General features: G+C 49.5%; 1 protein-coding gene across 1 annotated transcript in view; it reads left to right on the top strand.

The window, feature by feature from the left end:
- LOC309545909 (bromodomain and WD repeat-containing protein 1-like) overlaps positions 1–24,926 on the top strand; it is a 348,182-nt gene that overhangs the window by 108,722 nt on the left and 214,534 nt on the right. Inside the window, exon 8 of the mRNA XM_082245330.1 lies at positions 9,114–9,335. Coding sequence (XP_082101456.1) covers positions 9,114–9,335 — 222 coding nt within the window. The remainder of the gene's footprint in view (positions 1–9,113; positions 9,336–24,926) is intronic.

The following is a 24,926-nucleotide window of genomic DNA, read 5'->3' as shown; positions in this document are numbered from 1 at the left end:
AAGGGTTAGTATCCTCCTTTGCCTGTTAAGGCACATTGTACGAGGGCGCTTAGTGCCTCCTGGGCCTTCCGTCATCAGGCTTCCGTGATGCAGGTATGCATGGCGGCCACATGGACTTCTTTGCACACGTTCACAAAATTTTGGTGGATGTGTTGGCATCTGTGAATGCTTTTTTGACCACAAGGTTTTGCTGGCCTTTGTTGGAAAGCTCCAGTTGTTCCTGGTTGAGCTCTTGTTTTGCCTGGTTGGCGATGTTTAGTCTTTGGGAAGTATGTTTTTTTGAGGCGTCCCATCAGTCAAGAAGATATGGAGCTGTTTCCGTCAGTGAACGAAAGAGAAAACTGGATTTTCTCTATCGTTCGACATATGCAGCTCCATCTTCTTTAGACCAATGGGTTATGCTCCACCTATCGGGAAGAGTCACTAGGCAGGAAACATTTTTTACCACGCCTATGGGGCTGTCCCTGCAGGCATAACCCCACACTCTCTGCTTCAGCCTGCTGTTTTGTTTCTACCTAGTTTAGGAGTAAGACCTAGCTCCCTGCTGGGACTTTGGTCTTAGCTGATAATGGGGAAATTTTGATGTTTTAGGATTTTTTGTTTTCACTAGTTAGTTCCTGGAGAACTACAAGTAGCAGCCGGCTGTGGTTTCGGCTGGATAATCTAGATCCTTAAGGTCTTCCAACCTTGCCAGCGAGTGTGAGCAGGTAATAGTCCAGAACTAGGCCTCGCCACGATAGTGCCCCGATGGATGGGGATGAGCCTGCGAGTGGACAAGTCTTGCTGGGATGCGATCGACCTGAGTCGCAGCGTACCCCCTGGTTGGCAGCACCCCCACCCTGGAAGGGGGACTGTCCGGAGTGGCGCCCACCTGGTACTGTGGTATTGTGAGTAATACTGTCCCCCAACCCCCCGGTTGGCAGCACCCTCACCCCTGGTGGGAGGTGGACCTGTTCGGAGTGGTGCCCACCTGGTACCATGGTATGGTGTCGCCTCACATGACTGGATTGGGCCGAAAATGAAGTCCACGGCTTGTGGCCTAGTCGTGGATGTCCGAGTACCATGTCCAGCTGTCCGAACTGCTGATCAAGCACATGGCGGACCCACGACCGGATCGGGCCCCAAATTTAGGCAGTGGTTTTGGGGGCTACTCGAGGCTGGCTGACCGATCTGATGACCAGGTGGTTTGAGCCGCTGTCCAGGGTGATAGAGCAGCAGATGGGTATCCGCCCCCCCCCCAACTTATGGACTGCCTGGCGCCCCCCTTGAACCGGGGGGTGCAGTGGGGACATTGTTGTGTCGGGGTACTCTGCCTGCACGTCTGCATCGGGGCTGGCCCCCTCTTCCCCTTTTATAGAAGGCTATGGCCTCTTAAGTCATTTATGGTCTTTAGCCGGCGTCTCCTTGTGGGACTGCGGTCTGCAACCTCCCCTTCCTATTATGCTCCTAGGGTGACTCTAATGGGTCTGCGTCCACGCACTTCGGGTGCTCTGCAGCGAGGATGATTCCTTTTTTACTGCACATGTGCATGCAAGGGTGCTGGTGGATGCACTGATTGTATCGGTGCAGAAAATTTTTAACATGAGGGGGGGGGGGGGCTGCCAGTGCCGGTTCCCTCAGGGCCCGCAGATCCACTAAAGGCGGCAAGGGTACTCCCTTTTCCCGCCTACTGTGACAAAATTGTCACGCGTCAGTGGTGTTGTTCTAAACGCAATAATGGTAACCACACTTAGTGTGGCAAAAAAGCTGGTCTGCGGATCAGGCTTCTAAAAAGGCTCTACAGATCTCCAGTTAACGGGGGACCGCCTATTTGGGTCTTTGTTGGAATTCGCTAGGGGCGGTTCACTGATGGGGCCCTTTTCTTTCAACACGCAAGAGCAAGGGGTGATTGTGGTGGTTTCCTCTCGGGAACACTTTCAGGGATTCTATTCAAACCTGTTTACTCTGCCCAGAAAGGAAGGCAAAGTACGTCCAATTCTGGACCTCAAGGTGAACCGAGGTACAGAAATTTCAAATGGAATCCATTTGAACGGTGGTGGCGTCTCTACACCAATGAGGTCTTTTTGGCCTCTAGATATCAAGGACGCATAGCTACGCTGGACACAGTTTTCTTTGCTTCGCTGTAGGAGAGGAGGAGCATTATCAATTTGTAGCGTTACCCTTTGGTCTAGCCTCCGCCCCCAGGGTCTTTACCAAGGTGCTGGCTCCAGTGTTGGCATTACTGCGCCAAGGGGGGACTTGGGTACTGGGATACTTGGACAATCTCCTATTGAGGGCCGACTATCATTCAGCCCTGTTGGGCGACTTGACGTATGACTGTATGGACTTTGCAAGAGTTCGGTTGGAACATCAATTTCAAAATATCTGCCCTGATACCTTCATTAAGACTGGATTATCTGGGCCTGACTATGGATTCTGCTTTGGCGAGGGTCTTTTTTCCTCCAAAAAAGCTGCACAAGTTGCAGGGGGCGATCTGTTTGCTGTTGGCAAGCAATCTGTCCTCTCTGCGGACTTGCATGCGGGCCTTGGGTCTGATGGTGTCAACCTTCGAGGCAGTTCCGTTTGCTCAGTTCCACACGAGACCATTACAAAGGGAGATTCTCGTCAAATGCAACAAAGATCCAAGGTCCTAGGACGCTTTGATTCGGTTGAGTCACAACTCAAAGACTGCTTTACTATGGCTTCACTCGTTAGCAGTATGCCAGGGCAAGTCCTTCCTTTCGTTGTATTGGAAGGTGGTAACCAAGGACGCCAGCCTGTCAGGCTGGGGAGGAGTGTTGGGGAAGTTCTGCGCCCAGGGTTCCTGGACAGTAGAAGAGTCCAAAACATCAGATTAAAATATTTTGGAGCTCAGAGCGATAAAGCCACTGGACAAATTGTCTGCAAGATTGTCCGGTCCGGATTCAATCGGTCTATTCCCCAGCCATGGCTTACATCAATCATCATGGGGGCACCAAGAGTGTCTTGGTGGCCCGAGAGGTGGCCGATATCCTGGATTGGGTGGAAAAGTTTGTTCCAGCCCTCTGCTGTGCACATCCCAGGTGTGGAGAACTGGCAGGCGGATTACCTGAATTGTCAGGTGTTGGATAGGTGGTCCTTACACCCGGAGGTGTTCATTTCCTGTGTGTCCGGTGGGGGGATACCCAACATCGACCTGTTTGCTTCTCGACTCAGCAAGAAGATTCAGAGTTTCATAGCCAGGTCTCGGGATCCTCCGGTCGACGACAGACGCACTGGTGGCTCCTTGGAGTCAGTATCGGCTGATTTATGCATTTCCTCTGCTAAAACTTCTGCCGAGGCTTCTTCGCAGGATAGATGAGGAAGGGGTTCCTGTCATTCTGGTGGCCACAGACTAGCCTAGCTTATCTTGGTACGCAGACCTGATAAGGTTGGTCACCGATGCTCCCTGGAGACTTTCTCTCAGGGAAGATCTGCTGTCTCAAGGATGGATCCTCCATCCTGCTTTACCGCCGCTGGCTTGAATGGCGTGGCTGTTTAAAGCCAGGTATTGAAGGATATTTTTCTGATTCAGTGCTTTCTACACTACTGAAGACCAGGAAGTCTACTTCCAGGAAGATCTATCATCGTACGTGAAAATCATACATTTCATTGTGTGAATCATTGAAGGTGCACCCTTGTTCTCGGTGGCTAGGGTTTTGAAAAGGTGTTGTACAGCAGTTGGCTTTGGTTACTATCAAAGACCAAGTGTGGGCCCTGGCTGTGTTTTTCCAACACCCTTTAGCTAATGCATGCCCTGATTCTCACTTTTATTCAGGGGGTTCGCCATATGGCTTCCCTGAGGCGATCCCTGCTACCGCCGTGGGATCTGAATTTGGTATTCTCTGTTCTTCAAAAACCTCCCTTTGAGAACATTAGGGAGATTGCTTGCCTTGTCTCAGAAGGTTGCCTTTTGGTGGCTTGGCTTGTCTCAGAAGGTTGCCTTTTTGGTGGCTATTGCTTCTGCCCGCAGAGTATATGAATTGGCGTTGTTGCCCTGACGCTCACCTTATCTGGTGGTCCACAGAGATAGTGGTACTCGGACCTAATCAGTTATTTTTTCCTAAAGGTGGTTTCTGATTTTCATTTGAATGAAGACATTGTGCTGCCTTTACTTTGTCCTAAGCCCAAGCATTTCAAATGGCATTGCATTCTTTGGCTGTGTTGCGGGCGATCGGGGTTTACCTGGAGGCCACTGAGTCTTTTAGAAAATCAGACGCTCTTTTCTTTCTTACCAAAGGACCTCATAAAGGATTGACTTTGTCTGCTGCGACTATATCCAGATGTATCAGGCAAACGGTAGTTCAGGCTTATTCACTGAAGGGTCAGGTTCCTCCTTTCCCAGTGCAGGCGCATCCTACTAGAGCGCCGAGTGCCTCTTGGGCTTTTCGCCGTCAGGCGTCACAGGCGTCAGTGCTGCAAGTTTGCAAGGCGGCAACTTGATCGTCTGTGCATATGTTCACAAAATTCTACAAAGCAGATGTGTTGGCATCTTCGGATGCTTCCTTTGGCCACAAGGTTTTGCAGGCTGCTGTTTAAAGAGAATCTTTTTTTTTTTTTTTTTTTTCTCTTTGAGGGTGTATGTTTTTTCAAGGTGAGCTCCAGTTGTTCCTGGTTGAGCTCCATGTTACCTGATTGGCTAGGTTTAGCTTTTGGGGAATTACGTCTTCTTGCTTTGTCTTCCCACCCCTCATGATTATACTGCTTTGGGACATCCCATTGGTCTAAAGAAGATGGAGCTGCGTCTGTCAATGAATGATAGAGAACTAGATTTTTGTAAGAACAACCTGTTCTCTGAAGTTCGACAGAAACAGCGCCTGCCCCTCTACTTCTGAGTGTGTGGGTTTTTTTGTCTTCTAAACACTGCTTGCAAATGAAACTGCAGACTGAAGCAAAGTGTGTGGGGTTATGCCTGCAGGGACAGCCCCATAGGGGTGGCAAAGTTTTTTTGATGCCTAGTGTCTATTCCTGATAGGAGGAGCATAACCCATTGGTCTAAAGAAGATGGAGCTGCGTCTGTTGAACTTCAAAGAAAAGGATTTTACTGTAAGTTCTTCAAAAATCCAGTTTGTCTTACCGTAAAATCCTTTTCTCTGATGATCATTGAAAAACACTGCATCTGCCCCTCTATTGAGTTGGGTTTTATGTTCTTCTGATACTGCTTGTTACAAAACTGAAGTCCTATAGCAGGAAGTGGGAGTATACGCCCTAGGACTGCCCTATAGGTGTGGTCAAATTTGTTTCTGCCTAGTGTTATGCTCTTATGGAGAGCATCATAACCCCATCGGTCAAGAAGATATGGAGCTGTGTTGGTCAATGAACATCAGCGAAAAGGATTTGTCAGGATCCGGACTTGAACCTGGGACCTCTACTGTGCCTGGCAATGACTCTACTGAGCCATCTGGAATCCTGGACAGCTCCCTAGACAAATCCTTGAATGATCCTGCCGTGAATCTTAATTGCCTTGAACCCTTTGCTCCTCCCATGAACTTCCTGATTTAAGCCATGTCTCTGCACTCCCTGTTTGCCAGAATATTGTGCCATCACCAGCCGATATCTCGCTTCTCTCCTGCTGCCATCCGTATCTTCGCTACCATTCGTTAGTGACATTTGGCTTGTTCCTCAACTATGCTTCTGCCTAATCCCACCTGCAACTACTTTTTACCTTTGTTTACTCCTAATCTATGCTTCTGCTTGATCCCTACCTGCTATATCTGCTACTGGACCCTGGCTTGCTCACCTTCTGGTGGGGTGATCCTGAGGACTGTGACCTGGTACGAACACGCAGCAAAATCCATCTCCACCATCAGGAGCGCTGGTGAACACCGGATAGTACTTAGATTCAGCACCTCAGGTGAGCCTGCATCATCTGCCAGAGTGACCTGCTTGTGTTCCTATCCAGCTGGTTCCTGTGTAAGCTGCTATAGCTACTGGTATTTGAGCCTGACTCCAGATCGTGACAGGATTTTCCAGTAAGACAAAAATCCAGTTTTCTCTTTTTTTTTAACCTGCAAAAGCCAGGAGAGCCCGAGTGTTTCATCTCTATCTGATCCGCTGGGTCTTCTTCGTCACTGAGACCATCTCCCATACTGCACCCTTTTCCAGGGCACACTCAAGTCACGTGGCTGCTCACGATCATGGGTACCTCAAACATAAAGGCGTAATCTTCCCCAGCGTGCCCGGGGTGCGATGGCCACCGTCAGCTTTTTACAGTTTGGACACACAGGCACTTGGATTTTGCTCACATTATATTGACATAGGGCGTGTCCTCTATGCGGCATCACCCACTATTTCTATATATGGGTACTGACATCGGGGCTTATCCCCTCTCTACATAGCCCTCCCACGATGGAAGGTGGAACATCTCTGCACTCTGTTCGCATGGCTGATCAACTGTTGCACTTTTCGGCTATCGTATATTGTTCACTCCTTTTAATCGTGGCACAGATCTAACGAGTAAGACCGACACATCGGTCCAAGGAGGTGATGTACCCTTATCCTGCGGACTACACCAAGTGTTGGCAAGGTCCCAGTTTTCAAACTAGAGAACAAGATACCGCTCAGGTGTGGTATGTAAAGGATGACTCGCAGGTGCTGACCCCGGCTGGCTACCGCAATAAATGCAAAAGAGAAGAAACTAGTCGCACACCGCAGTTGTGATCCAATAAAAGCGTCCTTTTTTCGTCAAACATGGGACAAGAGCGCAGGATAGGTTACAGTTGACAGGTTTCACACATAGGAGTGCTTAGTCATAACCAATAATCCAGGTTTTGCCAGCAGCAACAGTCAGGCTGGGTTAGGGCCCCTCCCACCAATCGTGCAGTAACCGGGATAAGATTGTACCATTTATTTGACAACAAGAATGCTGACTAACACTTCAGTTCCCTCACTGTAGGTTCCCTTAGATGGGCTCTCTGATGGGGCTTACGCTGGGCCTTCCCCAAAGGGCGTTCTTCATTTTGGCTGTTCTTCTAGACCCAGATTATAAAGTGGGAGGCTAGGCCCATCCAGGGAAGGGGTTTCCCTAAAAGGGGGCTAACCCCTGCTTACAAGCAGAATAATGCATTTGCTCTCTGTTCTAACACGTCCCTTGTTGGCACAATTGATTGGCTCTTTGTACTAATTCTCTCCTAGTTTGAGCTCCGCTGCACAGTGACCGCAGGAGGTTATTTGCACCACTGATGTTAAAACATGTTTTTGTTTTTTTGATTGCACTTAAAATGTGAGTCCTACTCCAAACTGTAAAAGCAACACTACTTTATCTGCATCCAGTTAGGTGCACTGCAGATTAACTGGACAAATCTAGGCGATTGTGTGGTCTTAAAATAGATTAGCAGTACTCTTGTAGTTGGGTTTTGATCACAACTTGTCTATTTTCCAAAGCTGATACTCCTGAATAAGAATAAAGTTGGCAGTACACTTTGCGGAAGCAATGATGGTGGATCTGTTTCTACCACATATACTGTGCCTTAAAGTATTCATACCCCTTGGAATTTTCCACATTTTGTCATGTTACAACCAAAAACGTAAATTTATTTTTGGGGATTTTATGTGATGGACTAACAAAAAGTGGCCCATAATTGTGAAGTGGAAGGAAAATGATAGTTTTTAATTTTTTTTTTTTTTTACAAATATCTAAAAAGTAGGGTGTGCATTTGTATTCAGCCTCCTTTACTCTGATACCTCTTACTAAATTCTAATATTGGAACCAATTGTCTTCAGAAGTCACCAAATTAGTAAATAGAGTCCACCTGTGTGTAATTTAATCTCAGTATAAATACAGCTGTTCTGTGACACCTTTAGAGGTTTTAGTGAACAAAGCATCATAAAGGCTAAGGAACACACCTGACCAGACAGATCAAGTTGTGGAGAAGTTTCTAGCAGGGTTAGGTTATAGAAAAATCTGCTAAGCTTTGAACATCTCACGGAGCTCTGTTCAATCAATCACCTGAAAATGGAAAGAATATGGCACAACTGCAAACCTACCAAGACATGGCCGTCCACCTAAACTGACAGGCCGGGCAAGGAGAGTAGTATTCAGAGAAGCAGCCAAGAGGCCAATGCTAACTCTGGAGTAGCTTCAGAGATCCACAGCTCAGGTGGAAGTATCTGTCCATAGGACAACTATTAGTCGTGCACTCCACAAATCTGGCCTTTGCGGAAGAGTGGCAAGAAAAAAGCCATTGTTGGCAGAAAGCCATAAGAAGTCCCGTTTGCAATTTGTGAGAAGCCATGTGGGGCACACAGCAAACTTGGAAGAAGGTGCTCTGGCCAGATGAGACCAAAATTTTACTTAGTGTTTTACTTTTAGACCACAATGTGTGGCAGTAAAAACTAACACTGCACATCACTCTGAACACACCATCCCCACCGTGAAACATGGTGGTGGCAGCATCTTGTTGTGGGGATGCTTTTCTTCAGCAGGGACAGGGAAGATTGTCAGAGTTAATGGAAAGATGAATTGAGCCAAATACAGGGCAATCTTAGAAGAAAACCGGAGAGTCTGCAAAACACTTAAGCTTGAAGCTGATTTTCATCTTCCAGCTGGACAACGACCCTAAACATACAGCTAGAGCTACAATGGAATAGTTTAGATCAAAGCATAGTCATGTGTTGGAATGGCCCAGTCAAAATTTAGACCTAAATCCAGTTGAAAATCTGTGGTAAGACTTGAAAACTGCAGTTCAGAAGCTCTCCATCCAATCTGGCAGAGCTTGAGCGATTTTGCAAAAAAGAATGGGCAAAAATGTCACTCTAGATGTGCAAAGCTGGTAGACATCCCAAAAAGACTTGCAGCTGTAATTGCAGTGAAAGGTGGTTCTATAAAGTATTGGTTCAGGGGGGTGAATACAAATGCACGCCATACTTTTTACATATTCATTTGTAAAAAATTTTGAAAACCATTTATCATTTTCCTTCCACTTCACAATTATGTGCCACTTTTGTTTGTCTATCACATAAAATCCCAATAAAATACATTTACATTTTTGGTTGTAACATGACAAAATGTGAAAAATTTCAAGGGATATGAATACTTTTTCAAGGCACTGTATTTAACAATGTATACGGTAAAGATCTCGACATACGATTTTTTTGATTACGGTTTTTTTTTTTAGGGCTCAGATGACTGCTTGGTGAAGATCTGGTCAGCACTTGATGGCCGGCTGCTAGCTACACTAAGAGGTCACTCAGCTGAGATCTCTGAACTTACTGTGAACTATGAAAACACTCTGATTGCTGCTGCAAGCTGTGAAAAGATTATCAGAGTTTGGTCACTAAGAACATGCGCCCCTGTGGCTGTGCTGCAGGGTCACTCTGTGTCCGTAACCTCTTTACTTGTAAGTATCTAAATGTTTGTGAATCACCTAGAAAGTCTTGCACGGACAAACCATATTGTTAAATAAGTGCTGTGTGCATAGTGTGCGACCTATACAAGCCAATCTTCAGTTCGTCTTACCATAGTAATGTGAATTTTGACAGGTTGTTGAATAAAAACCCAAACTTTGAGGCTTCTTGTGCTTGAAGCTCTTTAATTATTTTTAATATTTTTGTAATGAAACAAGGTTCGTAAACTTTGTGCATAATAAAACCTATTAGTTTGCCCAGAGGATAACATTCTTGGATATGGGTGGCATATGCCTTTACTATATTCACATACATAGACAAAGGGGGGGGGGGACCTTGGGACTTTTAGGGCAGTGTAATTGAGAGTGAGGTAACACAGTGAAAATTGAAACAAACTTTTACAAATATACTTTAAAAGAGCTCATAGGTCAGAAACGACTATTAAAAAATTCACAACCATAAAATACAGTCATCCTAAAACAACAAGGTAGGCATTGAACAACTAAAAGTAGTTGATGCTCATAGTGTAAAGTCATTCATTCCGACGCATTTCGCAGACTATTGCTGCTTCATCAGGGAAACTACATAGAAAACTGAAAAAATTATTTAGCAATACAATTCATTACATTGTACATGCGGTCATCACAATTGATGTAATATGGAGGCTTGCCATCTAGACAATTTAGCCAAACTTGTGTATTTGCTGCAATCCAAGGGGATAATGCAAACAGCGGGGTGGCACTACGGGCATTGGACCACCCAGGGGGAAAAGCAGAGTCCCCAACTGGCCACAGCAACTGCAAATATAACCAGATTCAAACCACTCAACTTGCTTTACCACTAATCTAGAAGGCACATGCCACATGCTAAATCACCCCCAGCCATAATATATTCACTTACAGTAATTGTACACTACTGCAGTGACCACATGAATACCGTAGCAACCCTGCTTTATTGTATATTCTCATTTGGCAAAGTACCCAATACATTTCCACCTCGGGTAGTATGGTTTATTGCCGCCTCTGGACCTAAAATCTATGCCTTAAATAGTATTTAATTTTTTTTTATTTTTTTTCTTCCTTTTTTGTAATTATATAGTGTCGATAATGGCAAAAATGAATGCCAAGGTTTAAGGAAAAACACATTTCAGGCATTCCATGCATTCTCAAACTTTAAAGATGTTTTGTGTTTGAAACAATACAGCATGTCTTAAGCTATGTTAGAAAAACTCATCATATTTGCCCTTGTGTAATCTTGTGAAGATATTAGAAAGAAACTTGGTTACAAGTGGCACAGTGTGATATTGGCTTTAAATTAATACATTAAATTACACTATGTTCAAAGCAGTATTAAACCCAAAACCAAATGTTAATTTTATTGGAGCTTACCTATTGTTCGATGTGGTGGTTGCATTTTTTTTATTTTTTTTCTCTGGTTTCCCTCCGGTGATCTGGCCAGTAAAAAACCTCCTGTATTAGAGTGCCTCCACTCTGGATAAAGGAGAACAGGAGGCAGATTTGGACAGCAGCATTGTCAGTCTGAGGGGGGGGGGGGGGCATTACTAGCAGATTTAGATACAGTAGCAAATTGAAGTTGAACTCCAGCTAATACTTGATAAGCAGTTACAGCAAACAGTGTTGCTCTATCGTTCATTGACAGACGCAGCCTCCATCTTCATTAGCCATTGGGTTATGCTGCTCCCTGCAGAAGTAGTTCTAGGCAGGAAAAATGTAAATCTCCACACCCACGGGGCTGTCCCCACAGCCCCTCTGCTCAGCAAACCAGTTTGTTTCTGCCTAGAGGAGGAGTAGGACCTAGGTTTCTTTCTGGGACTTCGGTCTGTTTTTTTATTTTGATATTCTGTAGCTCAGAGTGATCAAGCTTTGCCTGTTCCACTGGACGAGCCGGCTACTCGGGTCTCCAGTCCGGATATATCGGACAATGCCATGGCTGTGGCTTACATCAGTCATCAAGGGGGCACCAAGAGTGTCCTGGCCAAGGAGGTGGTCGAGATTCTGGTATGGGTGGAAGACAATGTTCCGACTCTTTCCACAGTCCACATCCCTGGTGTGGAGAATTGGTGTAGAACCTCCAATGGAGACTTCCTCTGAGGAAAGATCTGCTGTCTCAGGGACCGATCTTCCAACCTGCTTTACGGTCGCTGGCTTTAAAGGCTTGGCTGTTGAAGGCAAGGTGCTGAGGGATAGAATTTTCTGACTCTGTGATTCCTACCCTTTTGAAGGCCAGGAAGTCAACATCTAGGAAGATCGATCATCATACGTTGAAATCGTACATTTCATGGTGTGAATCGATGCAGCTGCACCCTCGCTTGTTTTCTGTAGCTAGGGTTTTGGCCTTCTTACACAAAGGGCTTGAGCAGCGGTTGGCTTTGGGCACTATGAAGGGCCATGTCTCGGCCTTGGCTTTTAACTTCCAACGTCCACTGGCTACGAATAGCTTGATTCCCACTTTTATTCAGGGGGTGCGTCATCTGGCTCCTCCGAGGAGATCCCCGTTGCCTCTGTGGGATCTCAATCTGGTTTTGGTGTACGTTTAGTAAACTGAGAAGTTTTCTCTCAGTTCACTTTTCGGCAGTTCTCAGAGAAAAAATATCTCCTCTGGCACCCAGTTTAGAAGGCGGAGAACTTCACTTCTCACAGGGTGATCAGAGGAGAAGTTTTTTCTCTGAGAACTGCCAAGATCTGTGTATAACTGGGTGGACTGCCTGTAATCTCACGAGATATTGTGAGATTACAGCCACCGCTAAGTTTAAAAAGTGAAACTAAAGTTTAGAAGAACTCGTAATGACATGTTCTGATACATGAAAACATATCTATACACACGCACAGTATATATACATACAGTGTGTGTGTGTATATGTATGTGTGTGTGTATGTATGTATAATATATATATATATATATATATATATATATATTTCTCTTACGTCCTCCGACAGTCGCCGCCCCTTCATATTCATCACCAATGGGTTATGTCCTCTCATCCGTAGGAGTAGCTAGGCAATAGAATATGTTAGTACAAAGACTTTTAACATATCCCACCCCCAGGGGGTGGTCCCCTCAGTACATAACCCTCCACTTCCTGTATCCAACTCAGTTTCATTTGTCTAGCTGTCAGGAGTGGCTGGATGTTTGTGCTGGGACACCTTGTCTCAGCTCTCTTTCCTTTCTTTGGATTTTATTTGAGTTTTTTCTCTCTTTCTTGTTAGCTGTTATTTTATCAGCGTTAGTTAGTTCTTCGGAAGAAGAGGATCATGCGGGCTGCGTCTCGGGCTGACCCCCCTGGTCGCAGGTTGTGGGTCAGTGGTTTCTCAGCCCGCCATCGAGCGTTCAGTCAGGTATCGCTCCTGAGTTATCTGAACGACCCATCCCTGTTCCGTGCAGGGATGCCAGGTGAGGTGGCTACCTCACCGGACGCTGTGCGGTTTCTCAACCCACCTTCTGATGCGTCCTAGATGCGACTCTCCCTGCCTCATGTTCAGCGGTTTGTTCGCCTGTGCGGGTTCCCCACGCCATGTAAGAGGTAAGTGTATGTATGTGGGGACCTGTCTGTCTGGGGGGTGTCAGTCTGGGACTGTGTTACCTTACCCTGTGTTCACAATGTTACTGTCTCCCTATCCCTCGTATTGCATGCTGTGGGCTGCAGGAGGGGGGGTTGTGCTGCACTCTGTGTCAGTTTGTATGTGAACGGCTGTGTGCTGTGGGGCTTGAGTTTCTCATGCTTGGGGCACATTACAGCGCCGCTGCGGCGGTTTAACATGTTTATTCCTTTTGCTGGGCAATTGGTGTGTTTTTATACTTCACCCTCATGGGGTGTGGGAGCGGCGGTTTCGGCGCCAAGCGGCGCCATTTTGGCTGCGATCGCTCCGGCCGCATGTTTTACATGCATGGCGGCCATTTTCTTGTAGCCTCCATAGGCTTTAATAGAGCGCCCTGTATACCAGCACTTTCCTTTCCTTCAGAAGCACCGCAGGCAGCAGCAGCAGCAGCAGCGGGTTGCTTCTATCAAGCAAACACTGCGGTTAGAGGAGGAATCATGTCCTCCAGCTGCCTTAGCGGCTTATGGAACGCAGAAAAGGCGCAAAGCGTCGCAGGTGTACCCCTGCACTGATGATTTCCAAAACGCTGTGAAAGAACAGTGGCGTAATATACGCAAACCATTTGCTGTACCTAGTAGGTTTAAGCTACGCTATCCCTTTACGCCTGCTACTGATGAGCGCTGGTGTATTCCACCGCCGGTGGATCATGCGATAGCGGTTTTGAACAAATCCACTGCGATTCCGGCTGAAGACACCCCGGTGTTCCGGGATGCCACGGACAAGAGAATGGAATCTCTTGCCCGTCACACCTATTCTATTATGGGTTCTATGTTAAAAGCCTTATTTGCTTCTCTTATGGCGGCCCAGACGGTCGCGAGCTGGACGCAGGTGCTTAGGCGGGTCCTGGTGGCTGATTCTGCCCCCCAGGCGACCTTGGATATGGTGGATCAAATCCACCAGGGTGTCATGTATTTGTGCGCTGCGGACCTAGATATGGTTCCGTTGGCTGCACGTGTACACAGTGTGGCGGTGTTAAATCGCCGCCTGGTTTGGTTGAATTGTTGGTCTGTGGATCAATCTTCCCGTAAGACTGGCCAATCTGCCTTATGATGGTTCTCGCCTTTTTGGCGAATCCTTAGATGCACTGATTAAGGGAGGGTGGCAAGAGCACGCTCTTGCCTCAATCCCACAAGCCCAAGGCGGCTCCTGGTAAGAAGCATGCTTCCTTTCGACCCCATCAGGGGTCCTTTCGTGCCTTTCGGTCACACTATAGGGGCAAGCCGTCAAAGGGTCAAGGCTCCCACAAGAAGCCGTGGGCAGGTAAGCAAAAGTCCGGCCAATCCGGTTCTGCGGCCCACAACAGTGCGGCCTGAAGGGGCGCCCTCACCCGAGTCTGGGGTGGGGGGACGCTTGCTCGGTTTCTCTCGGCCATGGCTGTCCCGGGTTCGGGACAGGTGGGTTCAGGAAATCGTTCGCTCTGGCTACAAGATCGAGTTTCTCTCTCGGCCGAAGAGCAGATTTTTTCCCTCAAATCTTTTGTTGTCCCCGGAGCGTTTGCGGGACCTGCACCTAGCGGTGCAGGATCTGACGGCTCAGGGAGTGGTAGTCCCGGTGCCTCATCGGGACAGATTTCGGGGGTTCTATTCCAATCTGTTCACCGTGCCCAGAAAAGAGGGCAAGGTACGTCCGATTCTGGACTTGAAGGCGCTAAACCGCTTTGTGCGGGTGCGCAAGTTCCGCATGGAATCCCTGCGATCGGTGGTGGCTGCCCTGGTTCCGGGGGAATTCATGGCTTCCATCGACTTGAAGGATGCGTATCTTCACATCCCCATCTTCGAGGGTCACCGGAGGTACCTTCGATTCGCCATAGCGGAGGATCATTACCAATTTGTGGCTTTGCCTTTCGGTCTCGCCTCGGCTCCGAGGGTGTTCACCAAAGTGCTGGCTCCGGTTCTGGCCTTGTTGAGAGCCCAGGGCATATCGGTCCTGGGATATCTGGACGATATTCTGGTTCGGTCTGCGACCAACCAAGGTCTGGTGAAGGATCTGTCCGTCACGTTGCAGACTCTGCAAGAGTTTGGTTGGACGATCAATTTCCCAAAATCAACATTGTGCCCGTCGGTCCGCCTCCCATACCTGGGAATGATTCTGGACTCTGTCCAGGCGAAGGTCTTCCTACCGGACGACAAACTCAGGACTCTTCAGGAGGGAGTCAGGTCCCTCAGGGACAATCAGTTCTCGTCCATTCGGACGTGCATGCGGTGTCTGGGATTGATGGTCTCGGCTTTCGAGGCGATTCCCTTCTCCCAGTTTCACACTCGGGGTCTCCAAGCGGTGATATTGTCCAAGTGGGACGGGCGACCGCACTCTCTGGATCCTCAGGTATCCTTGAGTTCTCAGACCAGAAGGGATCTTCTGTGGTGGCTTCTGTCCCCCTCAGTGTCGGGGGGCAAGTCTTTTCGTCCCTTTTCATGGACGGTGATCACCACGGCCGCCAGCCTGTCGGGCTGGGGTGGTGTTCTGGGCGTTCTGTCCGCCCAGGGTGTTTGGTCGACGGAGGAGTCTTCCCTCCCGATCAACATTCTGGAACTGCGAGCGATACTCCTCTGTCTTCGCCGTTGGACGGACAGTCTTCACGGCTGTCCGGTCAGGGTGCAGACGGACAATGCCACGGCGGTGGCTTACATCAATCACCAAGGGGGCACCAGGAGTGCCCAGGCGGCTCGAGAAGTGGCCGCGATTCTGTCTTGGGCTGAGACGCATGTCCCGGCGATATCAGCAGTTCACATTCCGGATGTCTTCCAGAGGTTGTGCGCGAAGTGGGGCCTCCCGGAGGTAGACCTGTTCGCGTCTCGTCTGAACAACAAAGTTCCACGGTTCGTGGCAAGGACGCGCGATCCTCGGGCAGACGCGTCGGACGCGTTGGTTGCCCCGTGGCATCAGTACCGACTGATGTATGCGTTTCCACCGATTCAATTGCTGTCCAGGTTCCTTCGCAGGTTGCACTCGGAACCAACTGCGGTGATTCTTGTGGCACCGGACTGGCCTCGCCGGTCCTGGTACGCAGACCTCGTAAATCTGGCAATCGACGTCCCGTGGCGTCTGCCTCTTCGAGAAGATCTTCTGTCGCAAGGACCGATCTTCCATCCTGCTTTACAGTCGCTGGCTTTGACGGCCTGGCTGTTGAAACCGAGGTCCTGAAGAACAGGGGTCTTTCCCCTGAGGTCATTCACACCTTGATCAATGCGAGGAAGTCTTCCTCGGGGAAGGTTTACTACCGTACTTGGAAGGCGTATTTTGCCTGGTGCGAATCCAGGGGTTTCTCTCCTACCACTTATTCAGTGTCTAGGGTGTTGTCCTTCCTTCAGACGGGTGTTGAACAGCGTTTGGCGCTGGCTACGATCAAGGGTCAGGTGTCCGCTTTGGCCGTTCTGTTTCAACGTCCTGTGGCATCTAACGCTTTGGTTAGCACTTTTGTGCAGGGGGTACGTCATCTGATCCCTCCTAGGAGGGACCCTCTTCCCCCTTGGGACTTGAATCTAGTCCTGTCTGTATTGCAGCGTGCTCCTCTTGAAAGGATCAGGGAGATCTCGCTGTCTTTGTTATCCAAGAAGGTCGCCTTTTTGGTGGCTATCACCTCGGCTCGTCGAGTGTCGGAGCTGGCAGCCTTGTCCTGCAAATCTCCGTATCTGGTTGTGCATTTGGACAAGGTGGTCCTGCGACCTAACCCTTCTTTTCTTCCAAAAAGGGTTTCGGACTTTCATCTCAATGAGGACATTGTCCTACCTTCGCTCTGCGCGAAGCCTAAGCATCCGACGGAGGTGCTGCTTCACTCCTTGGATGTTGTCCGGGCGATTAGAGTCTACTTAAACTCGACTGAGTCTTTTCGCAAGTCGGATGCCTTGTTTGTTCTTCCGGAAGGTCCTCGGAAGGGCATGGCGGCGTCGGCTTCTACCATCGCCAAATGGATCAGGCAGACCATTGAACAGGCCTATGCTTTGAAGGGGAAAGTTCCCCCTGTACCTGTGAAGGCGCACTCTACCAGATCTCTGAGTACGTCTTGGGCCTGTCGTCATGGGGCCTCTGTGGCCCAGGTGTGTAAGGCGGCGACTTGGTCGACCGTACACACTTTCACAAAATTCTACAGAGTAGATGTTCAGGCATCGGCTGATGCTTCCTTTGGCCGCAAGGTTCTTAGTGCGGCAGTTCCCTAGAACCCCTGTTACGGGTTCTTTGACTGTTTGGGACATTTGTTTTTCCCTGGGTTTTCTTGCTCCTGTTGAGCGAGTGTTTTGTTCTTATGCCCAACTGGTTTCCTTCCTTTGGTAAGGTTCCTTTCTCTGATGGGGAGACGGCGTTGCCTTGGGCGCGGCTGCGTTCTTCCCACCCCTCATGTTTACACTGCTTTGGGACATCCCATTGGTGATGAATATGAAGGGGCGGCGACTGTCGGAGGACGTAAGAGAAAACGGAATTTTTGTAAAATCTTACCTGTAAAATTCCTTTCTCTGAGTCCTCCGACAGTCGCCGCCCCCGCCCCTCTTTTGGGGTTTTGATATACTCTCTACTGCTATTCCACTGAAACTGAGTTGGATACAGGAAGTGGAGGGTTATGTACTGAGGGGACCACCCCCTGGGGTGGGATATGTTAAAAGTCTTTGTACTAACATATTCTATTGCCTAGCTACTCCTACGGATGAGAGGACATAACCCATTGGTGATGAATATGAAGGGGCGGCGACTGTCGGAGGACTCAGAGAAAGGAATTTTACAAAAATATATATATATATATATTTTAATCATTTTGAACCCACTGGTGCTGATATAAGGAAGAAAGAAGTCTTCTTCCTCTAATCACACAGCTTCTCCCCCTGATTCTCCACCTCTGAGCTGGAGAATCTGGAATGGAGATACTTCAGAGTAACGGCTGCGAGATCTTCAGATCTCACTTTTCTAAACTGGCCGTTTGACAGAACGGTCATGTACTGTGATGAGAAGAGAAGAACATTAGTTACACACCAGAGATCAGTCATGATCCTGAGGATCACGGCTTTTCTGTTTATTAAAAGTACACCTTTGTCTGTTCTCCAAAAACCTCATTTTGAGAATATTAGGGAGATCTCTCTGCTTTCATTGTCACAGAAGGTTGCCTTTCTTGTGGCTATTAATTCTGCTCGCATAGCATCTGAATTGGCGGCGCTGTCCTGTCCTGCCTTATTTGGTGGTCCACAGAGATAAAGTGGTTCTCCGACCTAATCCGTCCTCAACCCCCCCCCCCTAAGGTGGTGTCAGATTTTCATCTCAATGACGACATTGTGTTGCCTTCCTTATGTCCTAAGTCTACCCATCCCAAGGAGATTGCCTTGCACCCTTTGGATGTGGTTCGGGCGATAAGGGTTTATCTGATGGTTACGGTGTCCTTTAGGAAGCTGGACTCTTTGTCCTTACGGATGGTCCTCGGAAAGGTTTGGCTGCGTCTGCTGCGACTATATCAAGATGGATCAGATAGACGGTAGTTCAGGCTTATTCAATCAATGGTCAGGTTCCTCCTTTCCCTGTAAGGGCGCACTCTACTAGAGCGCTGAGTGCCTCTTGGGCTTTTCGCCATCAGGCCTCTGTTGTACAAGTTTGTAAGGCAGCGACTTGGTCGTCTGTGCACACTTCTACACAAAATGCTACAAGGTGGATTTGTTGGCATCTTCGGATGCCTCTCTTGGCCGCATTGCTTTGCAGGCTGCTGTTTCGTAGGAGAATGTTTTGTTTCTCTTAGGGGTTCTTTCGCCTGGGTGAGCTCCTGTTTTGGTTGAGCTACAGGTTACCCAGTTGGCTAAGTTTAGCCCTTGGAGTTTACGTTACTATCTGGTTGCCTTCTTCCACCCCTCATACCTACACTGCTTTGGGACGTCCCAAAGGCTAATGAAGATGAAGGCTGCGTCTGTCAATTGACGATAGAGAAAACAAGTTTCTCTTACGTCCTCCGACAGTCGCCGCCTCTTCATATTCGTCACATATGGGGTATTAGACTTTGCTCCGAAGGAGTAGCTAGGCAACAGAATATGTTAACAATAAAGCTTTTAACAAATCCCACCCTCAAGGGGTGGTCCCCTCAGTCAATACCCTCCTACTTCCTGCAACCATATCTCAGTTTTAATGTCTAGCTTGTCAGGAGTGGCTGGCTTTTTCTGTGCTGGGGCTTTCTGCCCCAGACTCTTTCTTCTTTTAAAATTTTGTTTGAGTTTTCTCTCTACCTTTACTTAGCTGTTATTTTTGTCAGCATTAGTTAGTTCTTCGGATGAAGAGGATCATGCAGACTGGGTCTCGGGCTGATCCCCCTGATCGCAGGTCGTGGGTCAGTGGCTTCCCAGTCTGCCATCGAGCGTTCAGCCAGGTAACGCTCCTGGCACAGTGAACGACCCATCCCTGTTCGGTGCAGGGATGATTGGTGAGGTGGCTACCTCACTGGACGCTGTGCGGTTTCTTAACCCCCATTTTGTGCGTCTTGAATGCGACTCTCCCTGCCTAATGTGCAGCGGCTTGTTCGCCTGTGCGGGTTCCCCACGCCATGTGAGGTAAGTGTATTTATGTGGGGACCTGTCTGTCTGGGGGGGTGTCAGTCTGGGACTGTGTAACCTGCCTTTAATCACACTGCTTGTCTCCCTATCTCTCGGCTGCATGCTGTGGGCTGCAAGGGGGGGGGGGGGGAGATGTGTGACACTGTCTGTGTCAGGCTGATCAGTGTGTGAAGCTGTGTGCTGTGGGGCATGTTTTTTGGCATGTTTGGGCACTGTACAGCGATCGCTGCGGCGATCTGACATGTATTCTGATACTGGAATGTAATGTGTGTTTTTTTACTGCACTGTGGAGCGGCGGTTTCGGCGCCAAACGGCGCCATTTTGCCTACTCCCGCTCCGGCCGCATGTTTTACATGCATGGCGGCCATTTTCTTGTAGCCTCCATAGGCTTACATAGAGCGCCCTGGCAGCATCACTTCCTCTTTCCAGGAACACTGATCGAGGCAGCAGCAGCGGCGAGGGTCTCCTCAGGTTTTACCCTTCTGTTCTTGCTATCCATTGCCTGTGTTCAGTTTGCATATTCCCTGTGGGGGTCTTATTGTGCTGAGTGTGGTGCGGTGGGCTGCGCTTGCCGCGCTTGCTTAAAAGGTGCAGTTAACCCTTTGTTGTCTGGCATTACAGGGGCAATGGATTCTCAGGAGGGAAAATTTCCTACAGCCTTGGTGGAAAGCCAGGGGACCGCTGTCTCCCCCCCAGGGGGGGATTTGGCCACTATTGTGGCTGGCCTTGCTGCTCAGGTGCAGATGCTGGTGGCTGCTCAATCTACTAAAAGGCCCAGAGTTGCTCTTTCCTCTGATTCTGAGGGTGAGGGTGATAGGGCTGTTATGGCAGGGGCCTCCTTATCGGGGTCCCGCTCCTCTCTTGATCTAATAGGGTCTGAGGTGGAGGCTGAAGTTGAGGGGGTTGATAATTCTCCCCCTGGCTCGCCTGAAGAGCTTGCAATCATGGATGAGTTGATTGCTTCCATAAAGCAAACGCTGCGTTTGCAGGATGAGGTGTGTCCCCCCGCCGCCTTGGCGGCTTATGGGACGCAGAGAAAACGCAGGACGCCGCAGGTTTTTCCCTGCAATGATGATTTTCAGCGCGCTGTTAAGGAACAATGGCGCAATCTACGCAAACCTTTTGCTGTACCAAGTAGATTCAAGCTGCGTTATCCTTTTTCACCTTCCACTGATGAAAGGTGGTGTGTGCCACCCCCAGTGGATCACGCAATTGCGGTTTTAAACAAAGCCACTGCGATTCCTGCAGAGGATTCCCCTGTGTTCCGTGACGCCACTGATAGGAGACTGGAGTCTCTTACCCGTCATACTTATTCTGTTACGGGTTCTATGCTTAAGGCTCTGTTTGCTTCTCTCATGGCGGCCCAGGCGATCGCAAGTTGGACGCAGATGCTTAGGCGCGTCCTAGTGGCCGATTCGGCCTCACCGGCGACCCTGGATATGGTGGATCAAATCCACCAGGGTGTCATGTATCTGTGTGATGCGGACCTGGACCTGGTTCCGTTGGCTGCACGTGTGCACAGTGTGGCGGTGTTGTCTCGCCGCCTGATTTGGTTAAAATGTTGGTCGGTGGACCAGTCTTCACGTAAGACCTTAGCCAATCTGCCTTATGATGGGTCTCGCCTTTTTGGGGAGTCCCTGGATGTGTTGATTAAGGGGATCACCGGGGGTAAGAGCACTCTCTTGCCCCATTTCCCCAAAGCTAAGGGGGCTTCTGGGAAGAAGCATGCTAATTTTCGGCCCCCTCAGGGGTCCTTTCGTGCCTTTCGGCCGCACTACAAGGGCAAGCCATTCAAAGGTCAAGGCTCTCAGAAGAAGCCCTGGTCTGGAAAACAGAAGTCCGGCCAAACCGGATCTGCAGCCCATAACAGTGCGGCCTGAAGGGGCGCCCTCACCCAGTTTTGGGGTGGGGGGACGCTTGCTCGGTTTTCTTCAGCCCTGGTTGGCCCGTGTGCGGGACAGATGGGTTCAGGAAATCTTCGATCTGGTTACAAGATCGAGTTTCTCTCTCGGCCGGAGAGCAGATTTTTTCCCTCAAATCTTCAACTGTCTCCAGAGCGTTTGCGGGACCTGCACCTGGCGGTGCGGGACCTGAGGGCTCAGGGAGTGGTGGTTCCGGTGCCTCATCGGGACAGATTTCGGGGGTTTTATTCCAATCTGTTCACCGTGCCCAGGAAGGAGGGCAAGGTTCGTCCAATTCTGGACTTGAAGGCTCTGAACCGCTCTGTGCGGGTTCGCAAGTTCCGCATGGAATCCCTGCGGTCGGTGGTGGCTGCCCTGGTTCCGGGGGAATTCATGGCCTCCATCGATTTGAAGGATGCGTACCTTCACATCCCCATTTTCGAAGGTCACCAGAGGTACCTTCGATTCGCCATTGCGGAGGATCACTACCAGTTCGTGGCGTTGCCTTTTGGTCTCGCCTCGGCTCCGCGGGTCTTCACCAAGGTGCTTGCACCGGTTCTGGCATTGTTGAGGGCCCAGGGCATTTCTGTCCTGGGGTATCTAGACGACATCCTGGTTCGGTCTGCGACCAGCCAGGGTCTGGAGGAGGACCTGTCTGTCACGATGCAAACTCTACAGGAGTTTGGTTGGACGATAAATTTTCCAAAGTCGACGCTGAGTTCGTCGGTTCGTCTTCCCTACCTGGGAATGATTCTGGACTCGGTACAAGCGAAGGTCTTCCTGCCGGAAGACAAACTCAGAATTCTTCAGGAGGAAGTCAGGTCCCTCAGGGACGTTCCGCACTCGTCTTTAAGGACGTGCATGAGATGTCTGGGATTGATGGTCTCGGCCTTCGAGGCGATTCCCTTCGCCCAGTTCCACACGCGGGGTCTCCAAGCGGAGATCCTGTCCAAGTGGGACGGGCGACCTCAATCTCTGGATCTTCAGATCTCGTTGAGTCATCGCACCAGAAGAAACCTTCTGTGGTGGCTCCAGTCCCCGATGGTGTCCGGGGGCAAGTCGTTTCGTCCTATCTCGTGGACGGTGATCACCACGGATGCCAGCCTGTCGGGCTGGGGTGGTGTTCTGGGCGTTCTGTCTGCCCAGGGAACTTGGTCGGAGGGAGAGTCTTCCCTTCCGATCAACATTCTGGAATTACGTGCGATACATCTCTGTCTTCATCGCTGGACGGACCGGCTGCAGGGCTGCCCGGTTCGGGTGCAGACGGACAATGCCACGGCGGTGGCCTACATCAACCACCAAGGGGGCACCAGGAGTGCCCGGGCGGCTCGAGAAGTGGCCGACATTCTGTCTTGGGCCGAGACTCATGTCCCGGCGATAACGGCAGTTCACATTCCGGGGGTGGAGAACTGGCAGGCGGACTATCTGAGTCGCCAGACCCTTGATCAGGGGGAATGGTCTCTTCACCCGGCTGTCTTCCAGATGTTGTGCGCGAAGTGGGGCCTTCCAGATGTGGACCTGTTCGCGTCTCGTCTCAACAACAAGGTGAGGAGGTTCGTGGCAAGGACGCGCGACCCTCGGGCAGACGCGTCAGACGCGTTAGTGGCCCCGTGGCATCAGTACAGGCTGATGTACGCGTTCCCACCGCTTCAGTTGCTGTCCAGGTTCCTTCGCAGGTTACTCTCGGAACGCAGCACGGTGATTCTTGTGGCACCGGACTGGCCTCGCCGGTCCTGGTACGCAGACCTCGTGAATCTGGCAATCGACGCCCCTTGGCGTCTACCTCTTCGAGACGATCTACTGTCTCAGGGACCGATTTACCATCCTGCTTTACAGTCGCTGGCTTTGACGGCCTGGCTGTTGAGACAGAGGTCCTGAAGGAGAAGGGTCTCTCTCCAGAGGTCGTTCATACTTTGATCAACGCAAGGAAGTCTTCCTCGGGGAAGGTTTATTACCGTACTTGGAAGGCCTATTTTGCCTGGTGTGAGTCCAGGGGGTTTTCACCCCGCACGTACTCGGTTTCCCGTGTGCTGTCTTTTCTTCAGACGGGTGTTGATCAGCGTTTGGCGCTGGCTACGATAAAGGGTCAGGTGTCTGCGCTGGCTGTTCTGTTTCAACGTCCCGTGGCTTCCAACTCCTTGGTTGGCACTTTTATTCAGGGTGTGCGGCATCTGGTTCCTCCTAGGAGGGATCCTTTGCCCCCTTGGGACTTGAATCTCGTTCTATCTGTGTTACAATGTGCTCCTTTTGAACAGATCAGGGAGATCTCGTTGTCTATGTTGTCCAAAAAGGTCGCCTTTTTGGTGGCGATCACTTCGGCTCGCAGAGTGTCGGAGCTGGCAGCTTTGTCCTGCAAGTCTCCGTACCTGGTTATTCATTTGGATAAGGTGGTCTTGCGACCTAATCCTTCTTTTCTTCCGAAACGAGTTTCGGAATTCCATCTTAATGAGGATATTGTCTTGCCTTCGCTGTGCGCGAAGCCTAAACATCCAAAGGAGGTGAGATTGCATTCTCTGGATGTTGTTCGGGCGATAAGGGTTTACCTTAAATCGACTGAGTCTTTTCGTAAAACTGACTCCTTGTTTGTTCTTCCAGAGGGTCCTCGGAAGGGCATGGCGGCTTCGGCCTCTACCATCGCCAAATGGATCAGGCAGACCATTGAACAGGCCTATGCTTTGCAGGGTAAGGCTCCTCCTGTCCCTGTGAAGGCGCACTCTACTAGATCTTTGAGTACGTCTTGGGCCTGTCGTCATGGGGCTTCTGTAGCCCAGGTGTGTAAGGCGGCGACCTGGTCGACCATGCACACTTTCACAAAATTCTACAAAGTAGATGTTCAGGCATCGGCGGATGCTTCCTTTGGCCGCAAGGTTCTTGGTGCGGCTGTTCCATAGGGTCCCTTGTTGGGGACTCCTGGCTGTTGGGATAGTTTTTTGTATCCCCTGGTTTTTTGTCTTTTCCTGGGTTGTTGCTCCTGTTGAGCACTTGTTTTTTTACTGTTGCCCAGCTGGTTTCCTTCCTTTGGTAAGGTTCCTTTCTTTGATGCGGAGACTGCGTTGCCTTTTCGGCGCGGATGCGTTTCCCACCCCTCATGTTTGCACTGCTTTGGGACGTCCCCATATGTGACGAATATGAAGAGGCGGCGACTGTCGGAGGACGTAAGAGAAAACGGAATTTTTGTAAAATCTTACCTGTAAAATTCCTTTCTCTGAGTCCTCCGACAGTCGCCGCCCCCGCCCCTCTTTTGGGGTTTGGTTGTATACTCTACTGCTATTCCACTAAAACTGAGATATGGTTGCAGGAAGTAGGAGGGTATTGACTGAGGGGACCACCCCTTGAGGGTGGGATTTGTTAAAAGCTTTATTGTTAACATATTCTGTTGCCTAGCTACTCCTTCGGAGCAAAGTCTAATACCCCATATGTGACGAATATGAAGAGGCGGCGACTGTCGGAGGACTCAGAGAAACGAATTTTACAGGTAAGATTTTACAAAAATTCCGTTTTTTTGTAAGATCAGAGAAAAAGATTTTACGGTAAGAAGTCCATTGATAGACGCA

Source organism: Pelophylax lessonae (genome assembly GCF_965119305.1).
Source record: "Pelophylax lessonae genome assembly, chromosome: 2".
In the NCBI taxonomy this organism is placed as follows: domain Eukaryota; kingdom Metazoa; phylum Chordata; class Amphibia; order Anura; family Ranidae; genus Pelophylax; species Pelophylax lessonae.
This window is presented reverse-complemented; position numbering and strand designations above follow the sequence as displayed.